This window comes from Sorex araneus, chromosome X (genome assembly GCF_027595985.1).
Source record: "Sorex araneus isolate mSorAra2 chromosome X, mSorAra2.pri, whole genome shotgun sequence".
Classification (NCBI taxonomy): Eukaryota; Metazoa; Chordata; class Mammalia; order Eulipotyphla; family Soricidae; genus Sorex; species Sorex araneus.
This window is the reverse complement of record NC_073313.1, coordinates 208,591,799-208,613,558: the sequence shown is the minus strand read 5'-3', so window position 1 is coordinate 208,613,558 and position 21,760 is coordinate 208,591,799. Positions and strand designations below refer to the sequence as shown.

The following is a 21,760-nucleotide window of genomic DNA, read 5'->3' as shown; positions in this document are numbered from 1 at the left end:
GTTATATTGTGATTCTATTATTGAAAATAAAGTATCTCTAATCATTAGAATGGATATCATGATTTTATAAATGTGATATAGAAAATAATCTGCTGGATGATACTATTAGGAGGAATCTGTGAGTTCCTGATACAGATTGACCCCTCTAAGGAGGCCTGGTCCATCAGCTTCTTCATATAAAGGTATCATTTCATCAAGAAATTATTTAGAAGGAGGCAACCAACATTTTATAAAAATCAGAGACTTTTGAACATTTACTGGTTATAGTTTATTTTAAATCTAAATGGGCATTTAAAAAATATTACTATGTGTTGTTGTTTTTTAATTCACAGTGAGATGCACAGTTAGTTACAGGATTTTTCATGATTGGGTTTCAGTTATATAATGTTCCAACACCATCCCTCACCAGTGTATATTTCCCACCACCAATGTCCCCAGTTGCCCTTCCCCCACCCTGCTTGCCTCTGTAACAGGCTCTTCTCCTCCTCCTCTTCCATCTCCTCCCCTTTTGCCTTCCTTCCTTCTTCTTTCTTCATCTTTCTTCTTCTTCCTTCTTCTTCTTCGGTCCTTTCTCTCTATCTCCCTCTTTTCCTCTCTATCAAGTCTTAAATTTAATGGATTTCTTATCAGTACATTAAATGTGCTTAGGTACATACATTTTAAATTTTGTTTTGTTTGGGGGCTACACCTGGTGATGCTCAAGATTTACTCCTGGCTTTGCACTCAGAGATCACTCCCATGGATTTGGGAGACCCCGTGAGGTGCCAGGGATAAAACCAAGGTCAGCTGTGTGCAAGGCAAGTGTGCTACCAGCTGTACTATCTCTTTGGCCCCTAAGTGTATACATTACTAAAGGCATATATGTATGCATGCACAAATAGCCTAAACAGCTCAGAAAAGAAATTGCCTCAAAATATCAACTAGAAAACGTTTTAATTCTCGGGCCAAAGAGGTAGTGCAACAGGAAGTGCACTTTCCTTGCTCATGATAACACACATTCCATATCCAGTTTTCCATATCATCCCCCAAGCCCACCAGTGTGGCCCAAAAAGAAAAAAGAAAATGTTTTAGTTCTGACATCTTAGAAATTATGATCTAGTAAAATTACAAAGCAAAAGGATAACACTTCTATCAAGATAATATGTTACTTGGTTGTTAAAACTGTAGAGTCCTGCCACCCTCCACACGCGTGGGCCAAGCCTCACCTAGAAGTGAACCTATTTCTGGACACACTTCACACACTCTACTCATACTCCAAGATACCACAGCACATGTGATGGAGTTCAAAGTAGGAGACAACCAATCTTACAGGGAAATATTTTTTTTACGGATACGTATATATAAAAGCACACAAATCTCAGCCTCTAACAACATGTTAGTGATGTCTTATAGAAGGGCTTAATGGCCTCCGGGTGAAATACAAGAATCTTTATATTCTTTCCTCTAAGGATACTTTTTGGTAGCATTTTCAGCAGTTTTTCATAACAAGCAATGCAAAATATATTATTTTGGTTCTGCTTTGGGGCAGGGATTAGGGTTGGGGATGGAAACATCCAAAAAATGGTGGTGGGAAGATGTAATGGTGGTGAGATTGGTGTTTGAATATTAAATGTAATGAAATATTGTCAACTACTTTATCAAATTTAAAATATATATAAAATAAAATTGTGGACTCTAGAATTATCCATAGACTTTAATCCCAGCTTCAGGACGCACTTAATGGATGGCCTTGAGTAAATTACTTAATACCTACGTGCTTGTTTTCATCAGGTTTATAAAATCAGAAAATTAATAGCATATTTTATCATTTTGTGAGCTCAAGTGAGAAACTAAATGTGGAACACTTGGCACTAATAAATTGGTGATAATAGAACAAATTATACATTCAACTTATGTCTCTAGAAATGATATAATGATGGATCTCTGTATAGAGAGATAAAGGGTTACCAATAGGACTACAGATGAGCAGCACCACTTTAAAAGGGTCATATATTTTCAGATTTTCTAATTTTAGAAAGTTCAGCTTTACCTCCTATCAAATGTAAAATTCCACATTTATTGCTTTATGTAACTTTAAACAAACTGATAAATCTTTGACTATATTCATATTATATTTTGTAGGCATGTATTAAACAGTAATTAACTTTGCTTGGTTTTCACCTGAGATCATAGAGAAAGTATATGATACGAAGTTTAAGTTGGAATTGTAGATTCCGAAGTTATAATAAACAGTTTTTAACAGGAGAATAAAAATGGAAGGAGCTTCTGGAAGTTAGTTCTCTTTTAAGTTTATTCCAAACTGGAGCTTACTAAAAGAGTGCTCTAGATTGTTCAATGCTCCAAAAAATAATAACGAATTATTTCTTTCTTTCTTTTTTTTTTAGATTGTGGTTTGAATGTTCATAAGCAGTGTTCCAAGATGGTCCCAAATGACTGTAAGCCAGACTTGAAACATGTCAAGAAAGTATACAGCTGCGACCTTACGACACTGGTGAAAGCCCACATCACAAAGCGGCCAATGGTGGTGGACATGTGCATCCGGGAGATTGAATCTAGAGGTAAGCCTTTCCAGCAGAGTTGAGGCATCTCATTTTGCCACAAACACAGATGCTTAAGAATTTCAAGATTTAAGTTGTACCCAGAAAACAATTTTCTTCTGGAAGTTTGGGAAAATGATTTTACATGTCAAATGATAATGATTTTCAAGTCAAACAATGAATAAATTTAAACATATGTTTACACTGTTTTGATATTTATGTACCTTTAGATATTTAACTACTTGTGGGAAATGGTGTTGAAAATAAACATAGCAGGCCTAGAGAACTGGTATGGGAGGTAAGGGGCTTGCCCACTGCATGTGGTCAGTTCCAGTTTGAGTTGACCACAGATGGTCCCCCGAGCACCACCAGGAGTCATTCCTGAGTGCAGAGCCAGTAATAGCACCTGTACAACATGAGGTGTGACCCAAACACAACCCCCACAAAAACCCAATTCACAGGAGACTGGAAGGATGACATAGTCAGTAGAACACAGGCCGAGCATGTGTAGGGCTGAGTTTGTTCACACATATGCACATATGCACACATGCACCGACACACACCAGCACCTCTATGGATAGCCCATGATGGCCCCCAAGAAACCACTAGATGTGGAAACCATAAAAATAATGTTAAAATATTGATAGAATTTACAGGCTTCCAGCCTGTAAAAGTTTACATACAGATTACCAGTTCATTTTTCACTTTTTATGTTTCCTTTAGGCCCAAGAAGCAAAAGTAAAAATCTTGTATAAAATCTAACCTAAAGGGAAAACCTGAAGAGCTGCACCCTCATTTTTCTTGCCACTTGGGAAAAACTGCTATTAGCTTGTTAATATAGTTTATCTTAATCTTCTGTTACATAAAAGAATTCAAGTAATTGAGGTGATGAATTCTTTCCCTTAAGACCTAACATATTTGATTTAATTAGAGAAAATGATGTGCCCAATTACAAATATTCAGGTGACCGTGGGTCAGAATGAAAGAACAGTGAGAAAAATGGTTTTATTTTAGAGGAAAGGTGCAAAGATCGGGACCGGAGTACAGCAGAGGACATTCATCTTGCATGCAGCCAGCCTGGGTTCGATCCCTGGGAGCACTAGGAGAAGTGACCCCTGAGCATGGTCAGGTGTGGCCCCAAAATCCACCAAACAGAAAAAGTATATTGTATCATTCTTACATGCTTAGCCTAACATATGGGAAGAACTTAAAATTTGAAGTAAAGGCATAATTTCAGAAAAATGAATTAGCTCCAATGCTTTGGGTCTTATAGGTCTTAATTCTGAAGGACTATACCGAGTATCGGGATTTAGTGACCTGATTGAAGATGTAAAGATGGCTTTTGACAGAGGTATGTTGATCATCATTTTCAATAACTTAGGATAGCATTAACAAATCAATAAGTTAATATGTCAGTCATTTTCATAAGAAATGTGCTTTTTATTTTTGCCTGTTATATTATGTTTTATAGATCCTTAATGATTATTATACAAAATAATTAGACGGTTTATAATATTTTATTAGTTGTGAGTATTAAATTTTTATGGTTCTTGTTTTATTTATTCTTTTCTGGTTGTTATTTTGTTTTGAAGTCATAACTCAGCAGTGCTCTGGGCTTACAGCTGGCTCTGAGCTCAGGGGTCCCTCCCAACAAGGCACTGGGAACTAAATGAAATCCAGGGATTGAACTGGGGTTAACTATGTGTAAGGCAAGTGCCTTAACCCCTGTACTATCTCTCTGGCCCCTGTTGTTCTCATGTGTGTGTATGTTTGTGTGTGTGTGTGTGTGGTAGTGGGGTCTGAACACAGGTCTCATACATACAAAGCAAGTGTTCTACCACTGAGCCACATTTCCAGCCCAGTATTACATATTGTTCAATTAAAAATTCTGACTAAGAAAGAAGAATAAAATTCAGTTATGTTGCTGATATTGGAGTTTGCCATGTTCATCCATGTTCACCAAAAGAGCATTTAAATTTACCAAAAAACATTAGAGAAAAGGAAACTGAGAATTGAGAACCTTCTGACAAAGGACTCACTGGGGGAAGAGAAATGCAATTCAAGAAAAGCTCAGTGAAGCTTATTTACTAGTTGTTGTTGTTGTTGTTGTTGTTGTTGATGTTGTTCTGGAGTGATAGCACAGTGGGTAGGGCATTTGCCTTGCACGCAGTCACCAGGTTCGATTTCTTCGTCCCTGTCGGAGAGCCTGGCAATCTACCGAGAATATCCTGCCCACACAACAGAACCTGTCAAGCTACCATGGTGTATTCGATATGCCAAAAAACAGTAACAAATCTCACAATGGAGATGTTGCTGGTGCCCGTTCGAACAAATTTATGAACAATGGGATGACTATGCTACAGTGCAGTTGTTGTTGTTGTTTGTTTTGGAACATACCTGGCAGTGCTTGGGGCTTACTCCTGGGTCTGCACTCAGGGATTATTCTTGGCTGTGATAAGGGAATCATAATGGGAATTTGGAAATCAAACCTGGGTCGGCCACATGCAAGACATGCGCTGTAACCACTATATTATCTCTCTGGCTGAAGCTTATTTACCTTTGGATTTTAAATTAAAGTTCGATCCCATGTCTAACCTTTGTCTCTGTAATAAGTATTAGAATGCGCCAGAGAGATAATACAGCGATTAAAGCACTTGCCTTGTGTGTGACTAACCCTGCTTCAATTTCCTAGCACTATATCTGGTCCCCTGAACACAGCCAGGAGTAAGCTCTGAGCATCACTGGGGGTGTGACCCAAAGCCCCTACCCCACAAAGTAAAATTTTTAAAATCCCATAAAAAATTAATACTCAGAAGTATTTCTGAAACAGCGGCTATGTTTTGAAGGCCATGGCTTTCTGCCCTGCAGTTCATGGAATGGTACATTCTGTCATCACACTCAGGAAGGGGTCATGTTAAATAATTATAGTGGTGGTTGATTTCATTGGATAAATGCCATAGAGGAAAACATTCATAACTGGGATCTTAACCTTGTCCATGGGGTTGGAGGGATGCTGGAGATCAGAAGAGGCTTTCTCAGAGACATGTATGCTAAAGTGAAAGCATGAGTGGGAGTGGACTGTTGCTGTGCCTTGGCTGAACGCCAAGAAGCATGTCATTGAAAGACCCTGGCAATGGAGAGGCCCTGGCTCCGCCTTGAGGCTGGTCTTGTCCAGGCCTCTGGGTTGCTGTGACTTTGAGAGGAGGAAGTGGAAGGAGAGTGGGCTGAGATAGCATGAACCAGTATCACCTCAGAGAAACAATATCAGAATTGTAGATGGTTCCTGAGCAACAACATCCTCCGCACCCGCTAATTTTCTTTAGCTCATCATGTAGATAAATTATAAGAATTGTGATTTGAGGCTGGAGAGATTTTTTTTTTCTTTTTGAGACACATCCAGTGGTGCTCTGGGCTCACACCTGGATCTGCTCTCAGGAATCAGCCCTGGCAATGCTTGGAGGACCATTATGTGGTGCTGGGAGTCAAACGTGGGTTAGCTACATGCAGAGCAAGCAGCACCCTACCCACTGTACCGTCACTCTGCCTCCCCTCCCTCTTGTTTAGGCCCTAGGTCCCCACCACCTACATCTTTCCTAAATATGCCCTTTCCTGCCAGAAGGCACTCTAGCCTAGTTTGTACCGTACCTGATTTCAATTGCAACCTGAAGCATGAACTCTGATAGTCTAGTTCACACTTGAATATGAATATCTGATTGACCAAAATACTTTAAAGTTCTGCATTAAAAAAAGACCTTTTTAGGGTACAGAAGATTTTACCAAAAGGATTTTTCAACATAATATGACCCATCAGGGCTCCTAATGGTTCCCCTAAAAATATTGTCTAGCAATCTTGTTAATTAACGCAAGTAAAATACTTTTGTTACAGTCGATGAACCAATATCAATACTTTAAAGTCATATTGTACAGTTCTGTGAATTTTGCCCAATGCGTATTCTGTATCCACCATTGTTATACAGAATGCTCACCACCATAAAAATCTCTACTCCCCCTTCCTTTTCTCCCTTGAGCCTGTAGTTGGCCTTTTCTATGATGTCATATAGTTTTTTTTATGCGAATACAGTCTTTCAGGTGAGCATCTCTTAGTACTATCCATTTCACTAACTTAGCAATTTTCACGTAGCTGTGTCTTCTTAATTTTGATAGCTCATTTCTTTATTTTTTCACAAGATTTTTTTATTGAATCACTGTGAGATAGACCCTTATAAAGCTGTTCATGATTAGGTTCAGTCTTAAAATGTTCCAACACCCATCCCTCCACCAGTGTATATTTCCCAGCACCTTTGTCTCCTGTTTCCCTCCCCTCACCCCTTGCCTAACCCCCAGCCTGCCTCTATGGCAGGCACTTCTCTCTCTCTCTCTCCTCTCTCTTTCTCTCTCTCTCTCTCTCACTCTCTCACATTTCTTTTTGATTACTGAATAATGCTTCTTTGGTTGTTTATTCACCTGTTGAAGGACATCATGGTTGCTTCATCCTTTTGGAAATTGTGAATATAACTGGTTTAAACATTTGTGTTCAACATGAGGCTGACACTTAAGGACGGTAGATACAAGGGCCAGGGGGATTGCCCCATAGCTGGAAGACTGCTTCATCAGAAGAGGGGAGAAGGCAGATGGAATAGAGAAGGGATAACTAAGAAAATGATGGCTGGAGGAACCAGTTGGGATGGGAGATACATGCCGAAAGTAGATAATGGACCAAACATGATGACCTCTCAGTGTCTGTGTTGCAAGCCATAATGCCCAAAAGTAGAGAGAGTAGGAGAATATTGTCTGCCTTAGAGGCAGGGGAAGGGTGGGAAAGGGGGGGTATACTGGGGATATTGGTGGTGGGGAATGTGCACTGGTAGAGGGATTGGTGTTTGAACATTGTGAGATTGTAACCCAAACATTAAAGCTTGTAACTATCTCACGGTGATTCAATAAAATTTTAAAATAATTTTTTTAAAGAATTTATTTCTTCACTCTCCTAGAAATTCTTTGAGACATTACTATTAATCTTTTTTTTCTGGTCCGTATCAATTTTCAATAAAACAAGACATTTTAAAAAAATAAACATTTGTGTTCAAGGCTTTGTGTGGACATAAGCTTCCAACTACTCGCATAATACCCAGGCCCATGAGTGTTGGCTTATATATCAAGAGCATATTTGACTTTGTCAGAAACTGCCTGTCTTCAGAAGTGGCTCTTCCACTTTGATTTTCTGCCGACACTGATGAGAATTCCTGTGGCTCCTCTTCGGCATTTGGGGTTGTCAGTGTTGGGAGGGATTTAACCATTCTAACAGCTGGATAGTTGAAGAGTCTGCTCTTTAGTCTAGAGAAATCCTTGTTTCTTCTCATGTTACTTTAGCACTCTCAAATATTGTTTTGCTTTTCCACTTCTCATTAACTCCCTACCCCAAGACTCAGATAAGATCTAGATATCATATAGAAGTGGGCGTGAAATGAAGCTAACTTTCTGTGCTGGTATCTTTTTGTCGGGGTGGAAGAAGGGTGTTACTAGTGGGTGCTCAGGAAGCCCAAGGGCCACTCCCAATGATTCTTAGCTAACTGGACTGGTAGTTCAATGAGAGGGTCCGAGAATATGGTGCTGCTCATGGCATACAGTGCTGAGGATTACCTGGCCTAGCGGCTCGGACCATTTGGTGCCAGGGATCATACGGAGCATATGTCTTAATCCCTACAGGTTCTCCTGCCCTGTGCCAGCAGCCTTAAACTGGGAGGGTCTCATTATTTTTCACATTCTCTGTTAATTAAAGAACAAAAAAGAGGAAAAATGCAGCCTCATGCAAAGGGGAATTTCCCCAGGGGAATTGTAAAATATTTGAAGTGAAATTTAATGAAATTGTTGACCTTTGTCCTCTCCTTTATAATGACACATCAAAAAAGTAATGCCAGAAGAAAAATGTGGGAAAAATATTTTGCTTTAGCAGAAAATTGGTCAATTATAATTTAAATGTATGATAATAATATTAATAATAATTTAATTTTATTACATAAAATAAATTAGTATTATTATTGTTGTTAATTTATTATTATACTCAACCTGAAATGCAAAACATGCATTGGACCATAGCACAATGATAGAGCATATGCTTTCTGTGTATCATGCTCTGGGTTCAATCACCAAGACACACACACACACACACACACACGCGCGCGCACTCGAGTACTTGAAGCCTTTTCAATCTCTAAAATTGCATACAAAAATTTCTTGTGTTTTGATACTGCTGTGATTCCAGATATTTACTTTTATTTCTTTTGCCATCCTTTAAAGACGGGGAGAAAGCAGATATTTCGGTGAACATGTATGAAGACATCAACATTATTACTGGTGCACTGAAACTGTACTTCAGGGACTTACCGATTCCACTCATCACATATGACGCTTACCCCAAGTTTATCGAGTCTGCCAGTAAGTAAGAAAAGTAAAAAAAGTATTGCTTTTTCCCAGTAACTTAATGTCGGCTGCCTGTCCCAGAGGATCATTTCTCCTGTGTTTCTTGGTTGCCTGTCTTGAATGCATATCACAAAACATTCTTTCCCTTCCCTTCTCTGTCCACGGTTAATACACTTGCAAGAATTTTGAACATTTGGGGCTGGAGCAATGGCAAAGCGGGTGGAACATTTGCCTTGCATGCAGCCAGCCTGGGTTTGATTCCTAGAATCCCATATGGTCCCCCCAGCACACCAGAAGTAATTCCTGAATGCATAAGCCAGGAGTAATCTCTGTGCATTGCCGGGTGTCACCCAAAAAGCAAAAAAAAAAAAAAATGATAATAATAATTTTGAACATTTATCTAACAGGTTTGCTATGACTTCTGCCATCTGAAGTTTCTTTTGAATATACTAAACCTCATGTGCCAAAGTCAGCTTTCCACTGGTCCTCCTTAGATATGCCCTAATACTTTTGCAATATGAAATAGAAATTGATAACTAGAAAATTTTTAATTGCATACAATTTTTTTAAACACACAACTATGTTGTTAGTAGGTTTATCAAGCATAAACATTACTCTGTCAGATTGTTATACTAGTTTCCAAATTCTTATCCTCAATTTCTGTAGCAATCCTGTGGCAATCATTAGCAAACAGTTTGCAGACTGGCACTGATATATAAATGATACTTTAAGGAGCAAGAAGTATATTTTCCTAAGTTCTAGTTAAGTCTAGAAAATGAGAGAAAGCAAAGGCTCATTTGTCAATTTATGGTATAAACAAATTATACCTGTAACTGATACTTTTTTTTTAAGGAGGGGAGGAATTCTTAACAGATTTTAAGTGTTTATACTACTTTAAAAAAATAATAAGCTATTTATGTTTTTGCTTTTGTTTAACCTTTTTAAAACAATGTGTTGAGTTAATGTTTAAATAATAACATCTCCTCCTTGGTAATACCGATTTGCTTTTGACTTTGAGAGTTCACCAAGTACAAACTTTCTTTGTTCCAGTTTTCAGATTCCCCCTCAGAAAGTTTGTTGAGAATTTTTGTGGTCAGCTCGGGCTCTCACGGAGAGAAGAGCCGTGAGAAGCGCCTCGATGTTTATAAAGCTCCTTGTTGGGAGCCTGGGAGACTCGAGACTGGAGCTAACTCTTCATCTGAGGACGGCGTCGGGCCATGTCGGTGGTGGCAAGCTCTCTGCGCAGGGCTCACAGTTCTCCCCTCCGGGGCACGCTGTCCTCCTCAGAGAGAGAAGTCCAGCAGCCATGCGTGAGGGGGAAAACATTCCCCCCACCACACACGCATACCACAAAGGGCTCCTCAGTCCAGGGTTTGCCCAGAGCAGCCCCCAGGTCAAACTGCAGGGGAGCAAAGCTGAAACCTTCCCTCTGCCTGAGCTGAGGGCATCCAGTTAGCAGAGGACAGAGCCTTGATTCAGACACAGGCGCTGGGGGTCTGGGGGCCTCACACCGCCGAATCACCTTAGCAGAAGCAGCCAAGCCTCCTCCTTGCCCCCCACTCCCAAATCCCCACCCCTTTCCTCACACCCATCCTGCTTTGCTGATGAGAGTTCCCGCCCTTGGTCATTCTCGTGTGTCATTGTCCTGGAGTGTGTCAATGGAATAGCCCTCCTTCCTGACTCACGCTGGAGAGAACACTCTTAAAGGCACACATCGTGAGAAGAAAACGGCCCCACGTTAAGGGAGAGATTCCTTGTAACTGTCATGGTGCCTGGCCATGACATGAATGCCCACGATAAATGTCTGGGAGCCTCTTTGCTGTCTCCTAAATCCTTTTTGTTTTGTTTTCTGGGCAGCACTCTGGGATCACTCCTGGCAGGACCATATGGGATGCCGGGGATAAAACCCAGGTTGCCTGTGTACAAGGCAAACTTCCTACCAGGGAAGCCCCTCCTGCATTCTTTCTGGAGATTTACCCAGGATTCCCCACTATCCCCCACTGGTCTGATGCCGCTGCAGCCACTCGTGGCTCAGTCTTCCCACAAGACCTTGTCTTCTGTTAAGGTCTAATCTGACCTAATATTGCAACCCCACCATACTTCTGGTGTTTCTTTTCCTGCTCTTTTTCCCATAGCACTTGCAGCAGTACATCACACCACTCTAAGACATCATATTTATTTATTTATTATTGCCGGTCAATCTCAAATAAATAGTAATCTCTCTGTGATCAAGGGATGCTGTTTGCTTGGAACCCCACCAGCACTGCCCTTAATCTTAAGGGTCTCCCTTCAAAGATTGGTTGCGGATATTCAAAGTCAGCCAAGTTACTCATCTTTCAGTTTCCAAAAATGGAATCATTTCAAATTCATTAGCCTTATGATAAAAATGGAATTATCCTGATTTTAGAAATTAAATGATAAAAGTTCAGTATTTGAGATGGTATTGCTGTTGTGAATTGGCACTCTTTAAGGTCCCTCCAGGTCAGAGCCCATCCATTATTTATCTTGGAAAAAAGCAGACAGAGCTTCAGGGAAGCTTTGGGTAGAAGTTGTCAAATGGCCAAAGTGTCTTTGAATGGAAAACTTTCGATCACCAGTCCCATTCTGAGATTTATCAGATCTGTGCTGCCAATACTTGGGATTTCCCACATTCATCTCCTCGAAATTCTTGGCTCCAGCCATTGCCACTAAGAGGAATGCTTCCTCGTCTTGTATTTTTGAGTGCTGCATTCTGGTCAGATGTAGCCTTCTCACATTTCAAGACTGCTGTCCAGAACAGGACTCTGCATCTCAGGCAGGGTGCCACTGCGTTTGCCTTCACACCCAGCATCACAAAAGTCATCACATATTCCTGGCATATGCATGGAAGTGGTGATGTGCTGTGGTTCTCTTTGTCAGAACACCGAACCCCAAAGATATCTGTTGCTTCTTGTTATGGAAGTGATTGGTGAACTGACCTCAAAGGAATACAGTTTGTTGGCTGACACACTGAGCTGAAAAGTCCAGAAAAAGATGGTCACCTTCAGGGTTTGGAAGAGTCACGTTTCCTTCAGGAATCTTGTATCACTGGATACATGTAGAATTCACATGCCTCAGTGCTCTTTTCTGACTATCCTAAGGAGTAGAGTTTTTCACTCTGAGCATAGATGTTATTGGGTTTATTTATTTTTTTGTACCCCGGGGGAAGGGGGTGCACATCCACGGTGCTCAGGGCTTATTCCTGGTTCTAGGCTCAGGGATCACTTCTAGTAGAACTCAGGGTACCATATGGATTGGCGGGGATCAAACCTGTACCAGCCACATGCAAGGCAAGTGCCTTTCCTGCTGTGCTATCACTCCAGCCCCTAGATTTAATATTTCATGTTATACTTTTTAAGTCATATGGAGGGGAGAGATTGGTCCACACCTGGCGGTGCTTGGGGACTACTCTGAGTTTGGCACTTATGGGGTGTCACTCCCAGTGGTGTTTGGGACAGTACAGTGCCAAGTATTGAACCAGGGTCAGCCACATGCCAAGAAGGCATCTTTACTCCTGTACTATCTCTTCAGCCTCATAAGCAATTTTTAAGTAACCAAAAACTTAATCTAATGAATGAAGGGGGTAAATGTTAGAGGATAGGTTTCTTGTTTAAAAAGAAAAAAAAATGGTGCCAGAGTTGGCAGGGCATTTTAAGGAAGAGCCAGAAATACCAGTTATTAAGAATATGATAGCTGTTGAAGCAGATAGCATCGTTTACACACCATCACTGAAAAAGGATTTTCAAATTATTTGGAATGCATCATTCCTTAAGTCTGTCTGTAATATTCTAAAGAGGGGCAAGTTTTTATCTGTGTCTGTGTATTTGTCTGAAATTTTTATAATTACATTGCATATATTCAATATCCGGGACTCCGTACCAGGCTGTTTTCACTCGGGGCGCCCCAGAGCGGGGCAGGTGAGAACCCTCCCTGCCCCAAGGGACCCAGCCCTGGCAGCTGACCTCCACTACCCAACCACCTCCACGCTCCAGGCCTCTTTCCGGACCATGCAACACATTATAAGACACTTCTACCCATTTTCCATAACTACCATACCATATTTATTTGATGGAGTTCAGACAGTAGGCAACAAATCACAGAGAGTAATGCATATACATATACCTCTTGGAGAGCCCAGCAAGCTACTGAGAATATCCCGCCTGCATGGGCAGAGCCTGGCAAGCTACCCATGGCATATTCGATATGCCAAAAATAGTAATAATTGGTCTCATTCCCCTGATGTGAAGCTTCCAGTTGTTGGGAAAGACGAGTAAGGAGAGGCTGCTAAAATCTCAGGGCTGGGAGGAATAGGGAGGAATAGAGGCACCCACTCGAGTAAATCGACAAGCAACGGGATGACAGTGATAGTGATATTTGATATCCAAACTCCAAAACACTCAAATGGAAAAACTGGGTGCTCCTCTAAATGTCCAAGTAAACAATCTGCCGTGTTTAAACTTAGCTTTTGGAAATCTTGGGCTTTACCATTTAAAAGAATGTATAGGACCGGGGAGATAGCACAGCAGTGAGGGCACAGGTCAGCGTTGCTTGTGACCCCGGTTCCATCCCAGGACCTCCTTGCCTCCCCCCAGCAGCCCAAGCATCATTGGGTGTCACCATGGCCCTGCACAGCCCTAGCAGCCCCACATCCAGAGTCCCTAGCAGCTCTGCCAGCACCATTGGTATAGAGTTGAAGGGAGAGGCCCCAAGTTCTTCTGAAAACTGCTTGGGAAGCCCAAAATAAATGTAATAATTTCAAAGTAGGCAAGGATCTATGAAAAAGCTTTTTTTTTTAACCAGTTCTAGCAGATCATCATTGGGATAAAATTCATTGTATATTCAGGTTTTACTTCCTGACATTCAACTTGCTCTTTTAGAAATTATGGATCCAGATGAGCAGTTAGAAACCCTTCATGAAGCACTGAAACTCCTGCCACCTGCCCACTGCGAGACCCTCCGGTACCTCATGGCGCATCTAAAGAGGCAAGTCACAGGCTTTGAGCTTAATCTTGTATTCTTTTCTCTCTTTCTGCAGTATCAGGGGTTAAACAAGTAGGGCATGTACTTGACCACTAAGGTACGTCCCATGCACTTTACCACTAAGTAGGACCTAATATGCATTCAGATTTTAAGAATAAAATTAAAATGTGAAAGGGGGCCAGTGAGATAGCACAGGTTAAGACACTTGCCTTGCATGTGACTGATCCCATTTCAGTAGTCAGCATCTCATATGGTCCCCCAAGTTCTGCCAGGAGTGATCTCTGAGCACAAAGCCAGGAGAAAGCCCTGAGCACCTTGGGATGTAGCCCCCAAACAAATGGTAAAAGGGCAAGTGATCTTTTAAATGGATAAATGGATAGTGCGAAATTGGACAATTGGAAAATTGAGAAGGAATGCTAAAGGTGTTTGTGCTTAGATTCTGTATGCAAACTTGTTTCCGGTTAATGCATTTTTAGTTCCATATATATTTCAGGTAGGCCAGAAATACTAAAATTCTGCCAATGAGACAAGTTATTTTTTTTTCTTTTTGGGTCACACCCAGCGATGCTCACACCAGGGTTACTCCTAGCTCCGCACTCCGGAATTAATCCTGGCGGTGCTCGGGGGACCATATGGGATGCCGGGGATTGAACCCAGGTCGGCTGCATGCAAGGCAAATGCCCTCCCCACTGTGCTATTGCTCCGGCCCCAAGACAAATTAATTTTTATAGAAGAGAAAGCTTTGTGACTATAAAAACTCTACATTATCATGATAAAGCAAGGCCAAGCAACTCAAAAGAAATTTTGTTTTTCTTATTTCTTTTTTTTTTTTTTTTTTTTTTTTTTTTGCTTTTTGGGTCACACCTGGCGATGCACAGGGGTCACTCCTGGCTCTGCACTCAGGAATTACCCCTGGCCGTGCTGAGGGGACCATATGGGATGCTGGGATTTGAACCCGGGTCGGCCGCGTGCAAGGCAAACGCCCTACCCGCTGTGCTATCTCTCCAGCCCCTTTCTTATTTCTTTAAAATAGACAGTAAAAGGGTTAAGGCTAGAAAGAAATGGAATAGATATTTCAGACTTGGTGTTGATATTTAGATTATGAATTAATGTTGCAAATACTCAAAGTGCTGTGAGGAATGAAGGGATGAAGCAAGAAATGGAAAATGGTATTTCCATTAATTCTGGTCCAATGTTTGAAGTGCTGATGTAACTTTATTTTCCGATTTGGACATCCTTAATCAGTTGAAATAAAGTTCCTAAAATTATACATCTGGATTTTGGTGTGGTTTTAGGGTTTTTGCAATGTAAGACCAGTCAGAAATAAAAAAAAAAAAAAAAAAAACAGAACGTAATTCTATTTTGTATGGGCTTTACATATGAGTTACCTGAAGGTAAATTTTAATTCACGGTGCTTTTGGATAAGAGGGAATGTTCTCAATATAGCATTTGTTCAGTGTACTTTCAACTTTATGTGTGAATTCCAGTTTGCTTCACAGTTGGATGCAGAATGTGAATACTCCACACTCAAGCAAAGGAATAACTCTCCCAGAGTTTACTCTGTGCCTTTTCTGTAATAGTAAAAAAAAGAAAGAAATAAAGAAAACCCATCCTAGCACTGTCCCCAGCCATTTCCTATTAACTTTCTTACTGTTCCACCCTCAGTACGCTGTCCAGATGCAAAATTAGCAGAGGGAGGGCCACTCTGAGGAGGGCCGGTATTTGAAAGCAGAGACTGATAACCTAGAGGGATTGTCAGGACGTGCATCCAGGCCCTAGAGTGTGTCTGGTTGGGGTTGTAGTGCCCAGCACAAGACGGCAGCCCAGGAGTTTCAGCACTTCACACTGTGCTACTTGTTTTTCAGAGTGACCCTCCACGAAAAGGAGAATCTCATGAACGCAGAGAACCTGGGGATTGTTTTTGGTCCGACCCTCATGCGGTCTCCAGAGCAGGACGCCATGGCAGCCCTGAATGACATCCGGTATCAGAGACTGGTGGTAGAGCTGCTTATCAAGAACGAAGACATTTTATTTTGAAGTTTTAGTTCTGGGGGAGGGAGGAAAGAAATGCTTTACAGATGAAGGAATGTTTTCTAGTCATTTCATTGGCTCTCCTAGCTGAATCCTGATTTCTGGGTCAGAGTTTGAGCAGATAACCAGATCCAAATGAAGGAACTTTCTGTTGTTTCCGTAGCACCGCACAGCTCTCCTTGTAAAACAGTGAACACACGCTTTCCAGTTCTAGTACTCCTGGGTGTTTATCATGTTAAGAGAAACGCAAGCTATTGCATGATTAGCCCCCCGTTTGGCACGGGAACCCCACATAAAGGAGAAAACCAGCCCGCACCGCCTCTTCGTCCTGGGTAGCCTGTGCTTGATATTCAGCATGTTTCGCAGCGTAAATCTGTCGTGGCCTCTCTTTGGGTTCTATACGTCATTGCTTTCTGATGCTTCTGTAAACATGCACCCAACAAATGGATAAAACAGCACTTTGACCTGCGACCTTGCCATAGACTAGCATACGCCTATTTTTCTCAGATGCTTTATTTCTGCTTTCTCTTAGTTCTCACATAGTACTTTCTTTCCAGCAAAAGAAAAAAAGAGCAAAAATGTGTTTTCAGATTTGTTACTTTAGTAAATTATCCATATCAATAAAATTTTAAAAAAATACAACCAGAGCATTTTCTGCTAAATTACTGGTTTTCAGTTGTAACCTTGTGCTCTTATCTGGCATGCATTTATTAATTTATTAAATTTGACTTTTAGAAATCAAACTATCAATAGCTCACTTTTTTCCCATGGTTGTAAGCATTTGGAAAAAAAAAATGTGTTGGTTATTTAATACTGTGTTTCCTCTGCTCTCTTGTTTACCATGGAAAGTTCTGCATTAAGCTCCTGAAATAATAATTTTAAACTGCTTCGAGAGGAAGCACCCATTCATTGGGTTTCTTTTTCTTCTTACATACTCTGCAAAAATCCAAAATATTTTCTAGCCTTTTGGGGGGAGTAGGGGCTGGAGGGCAGGTAGGCATTCCTTCTAGAGTGATCTGAAGAAGAAATCAGGCTTGCTAAAGCGTGTAACTTCAAACATTTATGTGTCACAAACCTGTGATGTTGACACACAGTTGTGTTGACTGTAGGCTGCCAGATAGTGGCCTCCCTCACACTGAACAGTGGAAGCCGCTTCAGCCAGAACCCAGCAACCTAGGGCAGTGGGCCTCTCTCTGCCGCTCACGTAGCTTGGAGCAGCCAACTTCTGGTCCCTTCCTCCTCTAATTGAGAGTCAAGTCCTGTGTTGTGGGGGAGGGCAAAGGAGAAAGGATACAGTAACCAGTTTTTTGTTTTTTGTTTTTGTGGGGTTTTGGGGGTTTTGCTTCATTACATTTGTAATACTTTCAAGACTAAAAGATGGTGGAAATTGACAGAATAATGAGTTTTTCCATATTTTTTGCTCCTGGGCTAACATAAGAAGTTGGTAGCATGTTTTACTAATGTTCAGATTCAGAAAAATATAGTCACTGAGGATATAGTTCCATCCCTGATACAATATATGGTCCTCTGAGCACTACCAGGAATGATCCTTGTGTGTAAAGCCAAATATGCCCTAAGCATCATGGGGTATGACCCCCCCTCCCTTCCCCAAAAAAAAGCAAAACTCAAAATAGGGTGAAAGAAAAGACAAATGATCTATTGGGTAGATAAATGTATAGCTACATCTACCCCTTGTGTGAATCACAACTGTGAAGTTGATAAGCAGTTCTAGAACTATTTTGTCCTCAAATTCTGGCATACACGTATTTATCGTTCCATATATCACTGTCACTGTCACTGTCATCCTGTTGCTCATCTATTTGCTTGAGTGGGCACCAGTAACATCTCTATTGTGAGACTTGTTGTTACTGTTTTTGGCATATCGAATATGCCACAGGTAGCTTGTCAGACTCTGCCATGCGGTAAGATACCCTCGGTAGCTTGCCAGGCTCTCCGAGAGGGGCAGAGGAATTGAACCCGGGTTGACCGAGTGCAAGGCAAATGCCCTACCCGCTGTGCTATCGCTCCAGCCCTGTTCCATATATATCCTCAGATATGCCAGAAATACCAAAATCCTGTCAACAGCACACATTAATTTTTGTAGCTATTGAGGAGATAGTCCATCATCTTTTCTCAGCCAGCATCTATGGAAAATGCCATTGCACCAAGCAACTCTGTACAATAGGATGAATAAAGTACAGAGTTTAATTTAACACAGGTATGCTTTTTTCAGTGGAGGTCCCAGAAAGGCAGTAAAACCTAAGGAATTGCTTTTGACAACCTGTGAAATATGTTTTTCTCCAAAATCTGATCATATGAGTCTAAACTGAATTTTGTACAAATTTCTTTGCAAGGAGAAATTCAGTCCTAAAGAAAGGTAATAGATTACACTCCCCCTATTTTTGATTTATTTTATATATGTATACCAATTTGCATGTCATCCTCGCCCCAGCGCCGTGCTAATCTTCCCTGTATCTTCCAATTTTAGTATATGTGCTGCCAGAGTGAGCACACTCACCCTATTTTTAAAAAAGAACAGACATTTAGAGGAGATGCATTAGAATTACAGATCTATCTGTGAAGAAGCTATACCTGATCACAGAATCAAGCAAATGCTTAACTAAAGTTCTGGCTTTGTCTTCAGACCAAGCATTGATATGTCTTAAAGATGGATACAGAGCTCATTTCAAGATGTGCAATTACAAACTGCAGCTAGAGGGCAGGAGCAATAGTAAAGCAGGTAATGCATTTGCCTTCCACTCAGCCACCAGGCTTCGATCCCCAACATCCCATATGGTCCCCTGAGCTCAACCTGGAGTAATTTCTGAGCGCAGAGCCAGGAATAAGCCCTGAGCACTACTGGGTCTACCCCATCCCTCCCCCCCCCCTGAAAAGAACAGCAGATATTTCGTCTAAGCACTCTGGAATTTGGAATTTAGGGATACACTTTTGAACTGACACAGTAATTTTCCATTGCTAATGGAGGTTCATACTCTACAATTAGAGTCTTCCATACATTTTTTTATTGACGAGTAACTTGCTCACATGATGATTTTTTATGATGAGGCAGAGGTTTTCCCATATTTTCACCAATAACTCTCTCCATAAGCACCCAGAAATTTGTCAGCACTACAGATACTCTGCCCTCAATGTGAAGTCTTTCGTTATACTTTTAGATCCTTAGCTTCAAAGAGGTCGTTGAGAAGCTAAAGAGAGTGCTAAAGAGAGTGGGTTAGGTGTTTGCCTTGCACAAGCCCAACCCTGGTTCAGTCCCCGGCAACCTATATGGTCCCTGGAGCCTTCCAGGAGTGATCCCTGAGCACAGAGCCCAGAGTAAGCTCTTAAGAACTGTTAAGTGGCCCAAAAGCCAAAGATAAAGAAATTATTTTTTAAAAACTCAGGGGCTGGAGTGATAGCACAGCGGGTAGGGCGTTTGCTTGCACGCAGCTGACCCAGGTTCGATTCCCAGCATCCCATATGGTCCCCCAAGCACCGCCAGAAATGATTCCCACCAGGTTTTTGTTTTTATACAAGCTGGCCAGAGGAAATAGTTCTTGTCTAAATCAAGATTAAAATGTCTTTAAGTGCAAGAATAACTATTATCAAAATGTTTCTGGTTGTTTCATGGGCTCAAATAGGTGGTCTCTTTGTAATTGAGCATTCATATCTCACAAAGTATTTTCAAGTTTTTGGTCTCCTATACTGGTTAAATATTATCAGCAAGTCTCCTTCGGGACAAAGCATCTTTTTTGTTTGTTTTTGTTTTGGGACCTCATCCAGCAGTGTTCTGATCTTTCTCCTGGTTCTGTGTTTAGGGATCACTCCTGGTGGGATTCAGGAGACCATATGGGATGCTGGAGAATAAACCCAGTGGCCGCATGCACCAAGCTCCTTACAATATTGTACTATCTTTCCCAAAAAGGTCCAAAACAGGTCTGTTTTGAAAATGAACTCTGGGAAAGCAGGGTCCTTTCTCCCCAGTGTGTCCTAGTCATAGGGAGAGTACCTTGTTTTAAAAATTACTAAGCATTTTTATCACTTGATTTGCCTATGGCACTTGGCTTTGGCAATTTTTGTTAAGGGAAGAAGGCATTTCCATTTTTTGTATTTCGCTTTGTTTTGTTGGAAGGGGGCGGGCACACCTGGCGGTGCTCAAAGGTTACTTCTGGCTTTGCACTCAGGAATCACTCCTGGCTGTGCTCAAGGGACCATGTGGGATGCCAGGGATAGAAGCCAGGTTGTACTTGCGCAAGGCAACTGCCTTACCCACTATACTATCGCTCTGGCCCAGACATTTTATTTTTTGAGCTGAAGAGTCATCTCTGTATAAAAGCCCTGTCTGTCACACATTACACTTCTATTCAACATCTGGTTGGTTCTGACATTTGATTGGCATCATGGTGAAATAGAAGAAACGGCCCATGGGAGGATCACATCGTCAAGGGGCTACCAACTGGTCTAAGTTATTTGAAAGCTGGTTCTCGCCTTCTCTCTCTCCAAATGAAGCGCAGACCTGGGGCCTCTGGTGCATCTGCATTCCTCAGTCCTCTTCAATTTCCTGCATGTTCCCCATGGGCCACACACTGTACTAGGCCTGGGAACAAGAGCAATTCTGGTTCTCAAGAAACTTATGGGTCTCTTTGGCCTAGTCAAACTTGAATTTTATCTTTTTTCTCAGGAAGCATCTTATTTCCTATGGGCCTCGTCATTAGTATCAACAGAAAGTGAAAACAAGGTAGTGTGTGTGTGTGTGTGTGTGTGTGTGTGTGTGTGCGCGCGTGCGCACACGCATACCTTTCTACCACCGACATGTGAACTCATAAACCATAGTTTTCTTGTTCCATTTACTGCTTTTAAGCCACCCTTCAACACTCACTTCACCCATAAAGAAGGTAGAGGTGAAATGAGAATGACTTTAGACCCAGTGGGGCTTATAACTACATTAATGCTGATCCCTGCCAGGTGATTGGGAAAGCAAAGAATGGGGAAAAAACCCACTATGTCATCCTCTGCCAGACATATGCTAGTCCGTTTTTCTCTTTTATCTGAAGTAGGTGATAAGTGCTATCTATTCAATAGATGGTATCATCCTGATAGCTTGGAGCTTTACTAATTGTCTAAAACATAATGATGACATTGAGTGGGGGCACCAAGGGAATGTACAGGGCTAAGGCTTTCACCTTGCATGCCACTAGCCCCAGGTCAAGCTGAGCCACATTTTAGGTTTCCAAGCACCACTGATGTCGGTGGGCCCCACGGGTGACTTAACGTTAAGTGGGGAGGAGAAAGACAGTCACTTTCTCCCCAACCGCCTCTACCACCCGGGACCCAGAGTTACTGGGTTCTTGTCTCGCTCGCGGAAAAGAATTTCAGGAGTAGACAAGCAGTGAAGTAAATAGATTTTATTCAGAAGTTTCTGAGGGAGGGAGGAAGGGATAAGTGGGAGAGAGAATAGTAAGAATATTCGCGCTCAAGAGAGACCTCGGGCTTCTCCAAGGGTGGAGAGAGCTCTACACACATCCTAGCACTGGACACGAAAGCATGAAAGTACACATCTCAAGGGGGGAGATGCGGGCGACACATGTGCTCAGCCACATGGCACAAGCAGCACATGGGCTCAGGCAGCATATGCGCGCCCTTCCTTTGTTCAAGGTGTCTTTTATAGGGTTTCTTCAACCTGCCCCCACCCACATGGGGTTTCTTTCCAGGTAAAAGTTCGTTGCTAAGGTTACCAGGGAGGTTGGGAGTGGTGATGGCCTTCCTTGGGGAACCTC

The 21,760-nt window shown here is 41.6% G+C and overlaps 1 protein-coding gene and 1 non-coding gene across 9 annotated transcripts in view; one reads left to right on the top strand and one right to left on the bottom strand.

Moving 5' to 3' along the window:
* The window catches only part of CHN1 (chimerin 1), a 188,268-nt gene extending 171,539 nt beyond the window's left edge, over positions 1 to 16,729 (top strand). For all 8 annotated transcript variants that reach the window (XM_055120292.1, XM_055120291.1, XM_055120296.1 and 5 more), the window contains 5 exons: positions 2,385 to 2,558; positions 3,811 to 3,888; positions 8,835 to 8,972; positions 13,853 to 13,958; positions 15,821 to 16,729. In XM_055120292.1, coding sequence (XP_054976267.1) covers positions 2,385 to 2,558; positions 3,811 to 3,888; positions 8,835 to 8,972; positions 13,853 to 13,958; positions 15,821 to 15,992 — 668 coding nt within the window. In that variant the 3' untranslated portion in view covers positions 15,993 to 16,729. The remainder of the gene's footprint in view (positions 1 to 2,384; positions 2,559 to 3,810; positions 3,889 to 8,834; positions 8,973 to 13,852; positions 13,959 to 15,820) is intronic.
* Positions 16,730 to 18,391: 1,662 nt separating this feature from the next.
* Positions 18,392 to 18,498, bottom strand: LOC129400524 (U6 spliceosomal RNA). The gene has a single exon (XR_008627751.1). It is a non-coding gene; the product is annotated as a U6 spliceosomal RNA (small nuclear RNA).
* Between the last annotated feature and the right edge of the window lie 3,262 nt (positions 18,499 to 21,760).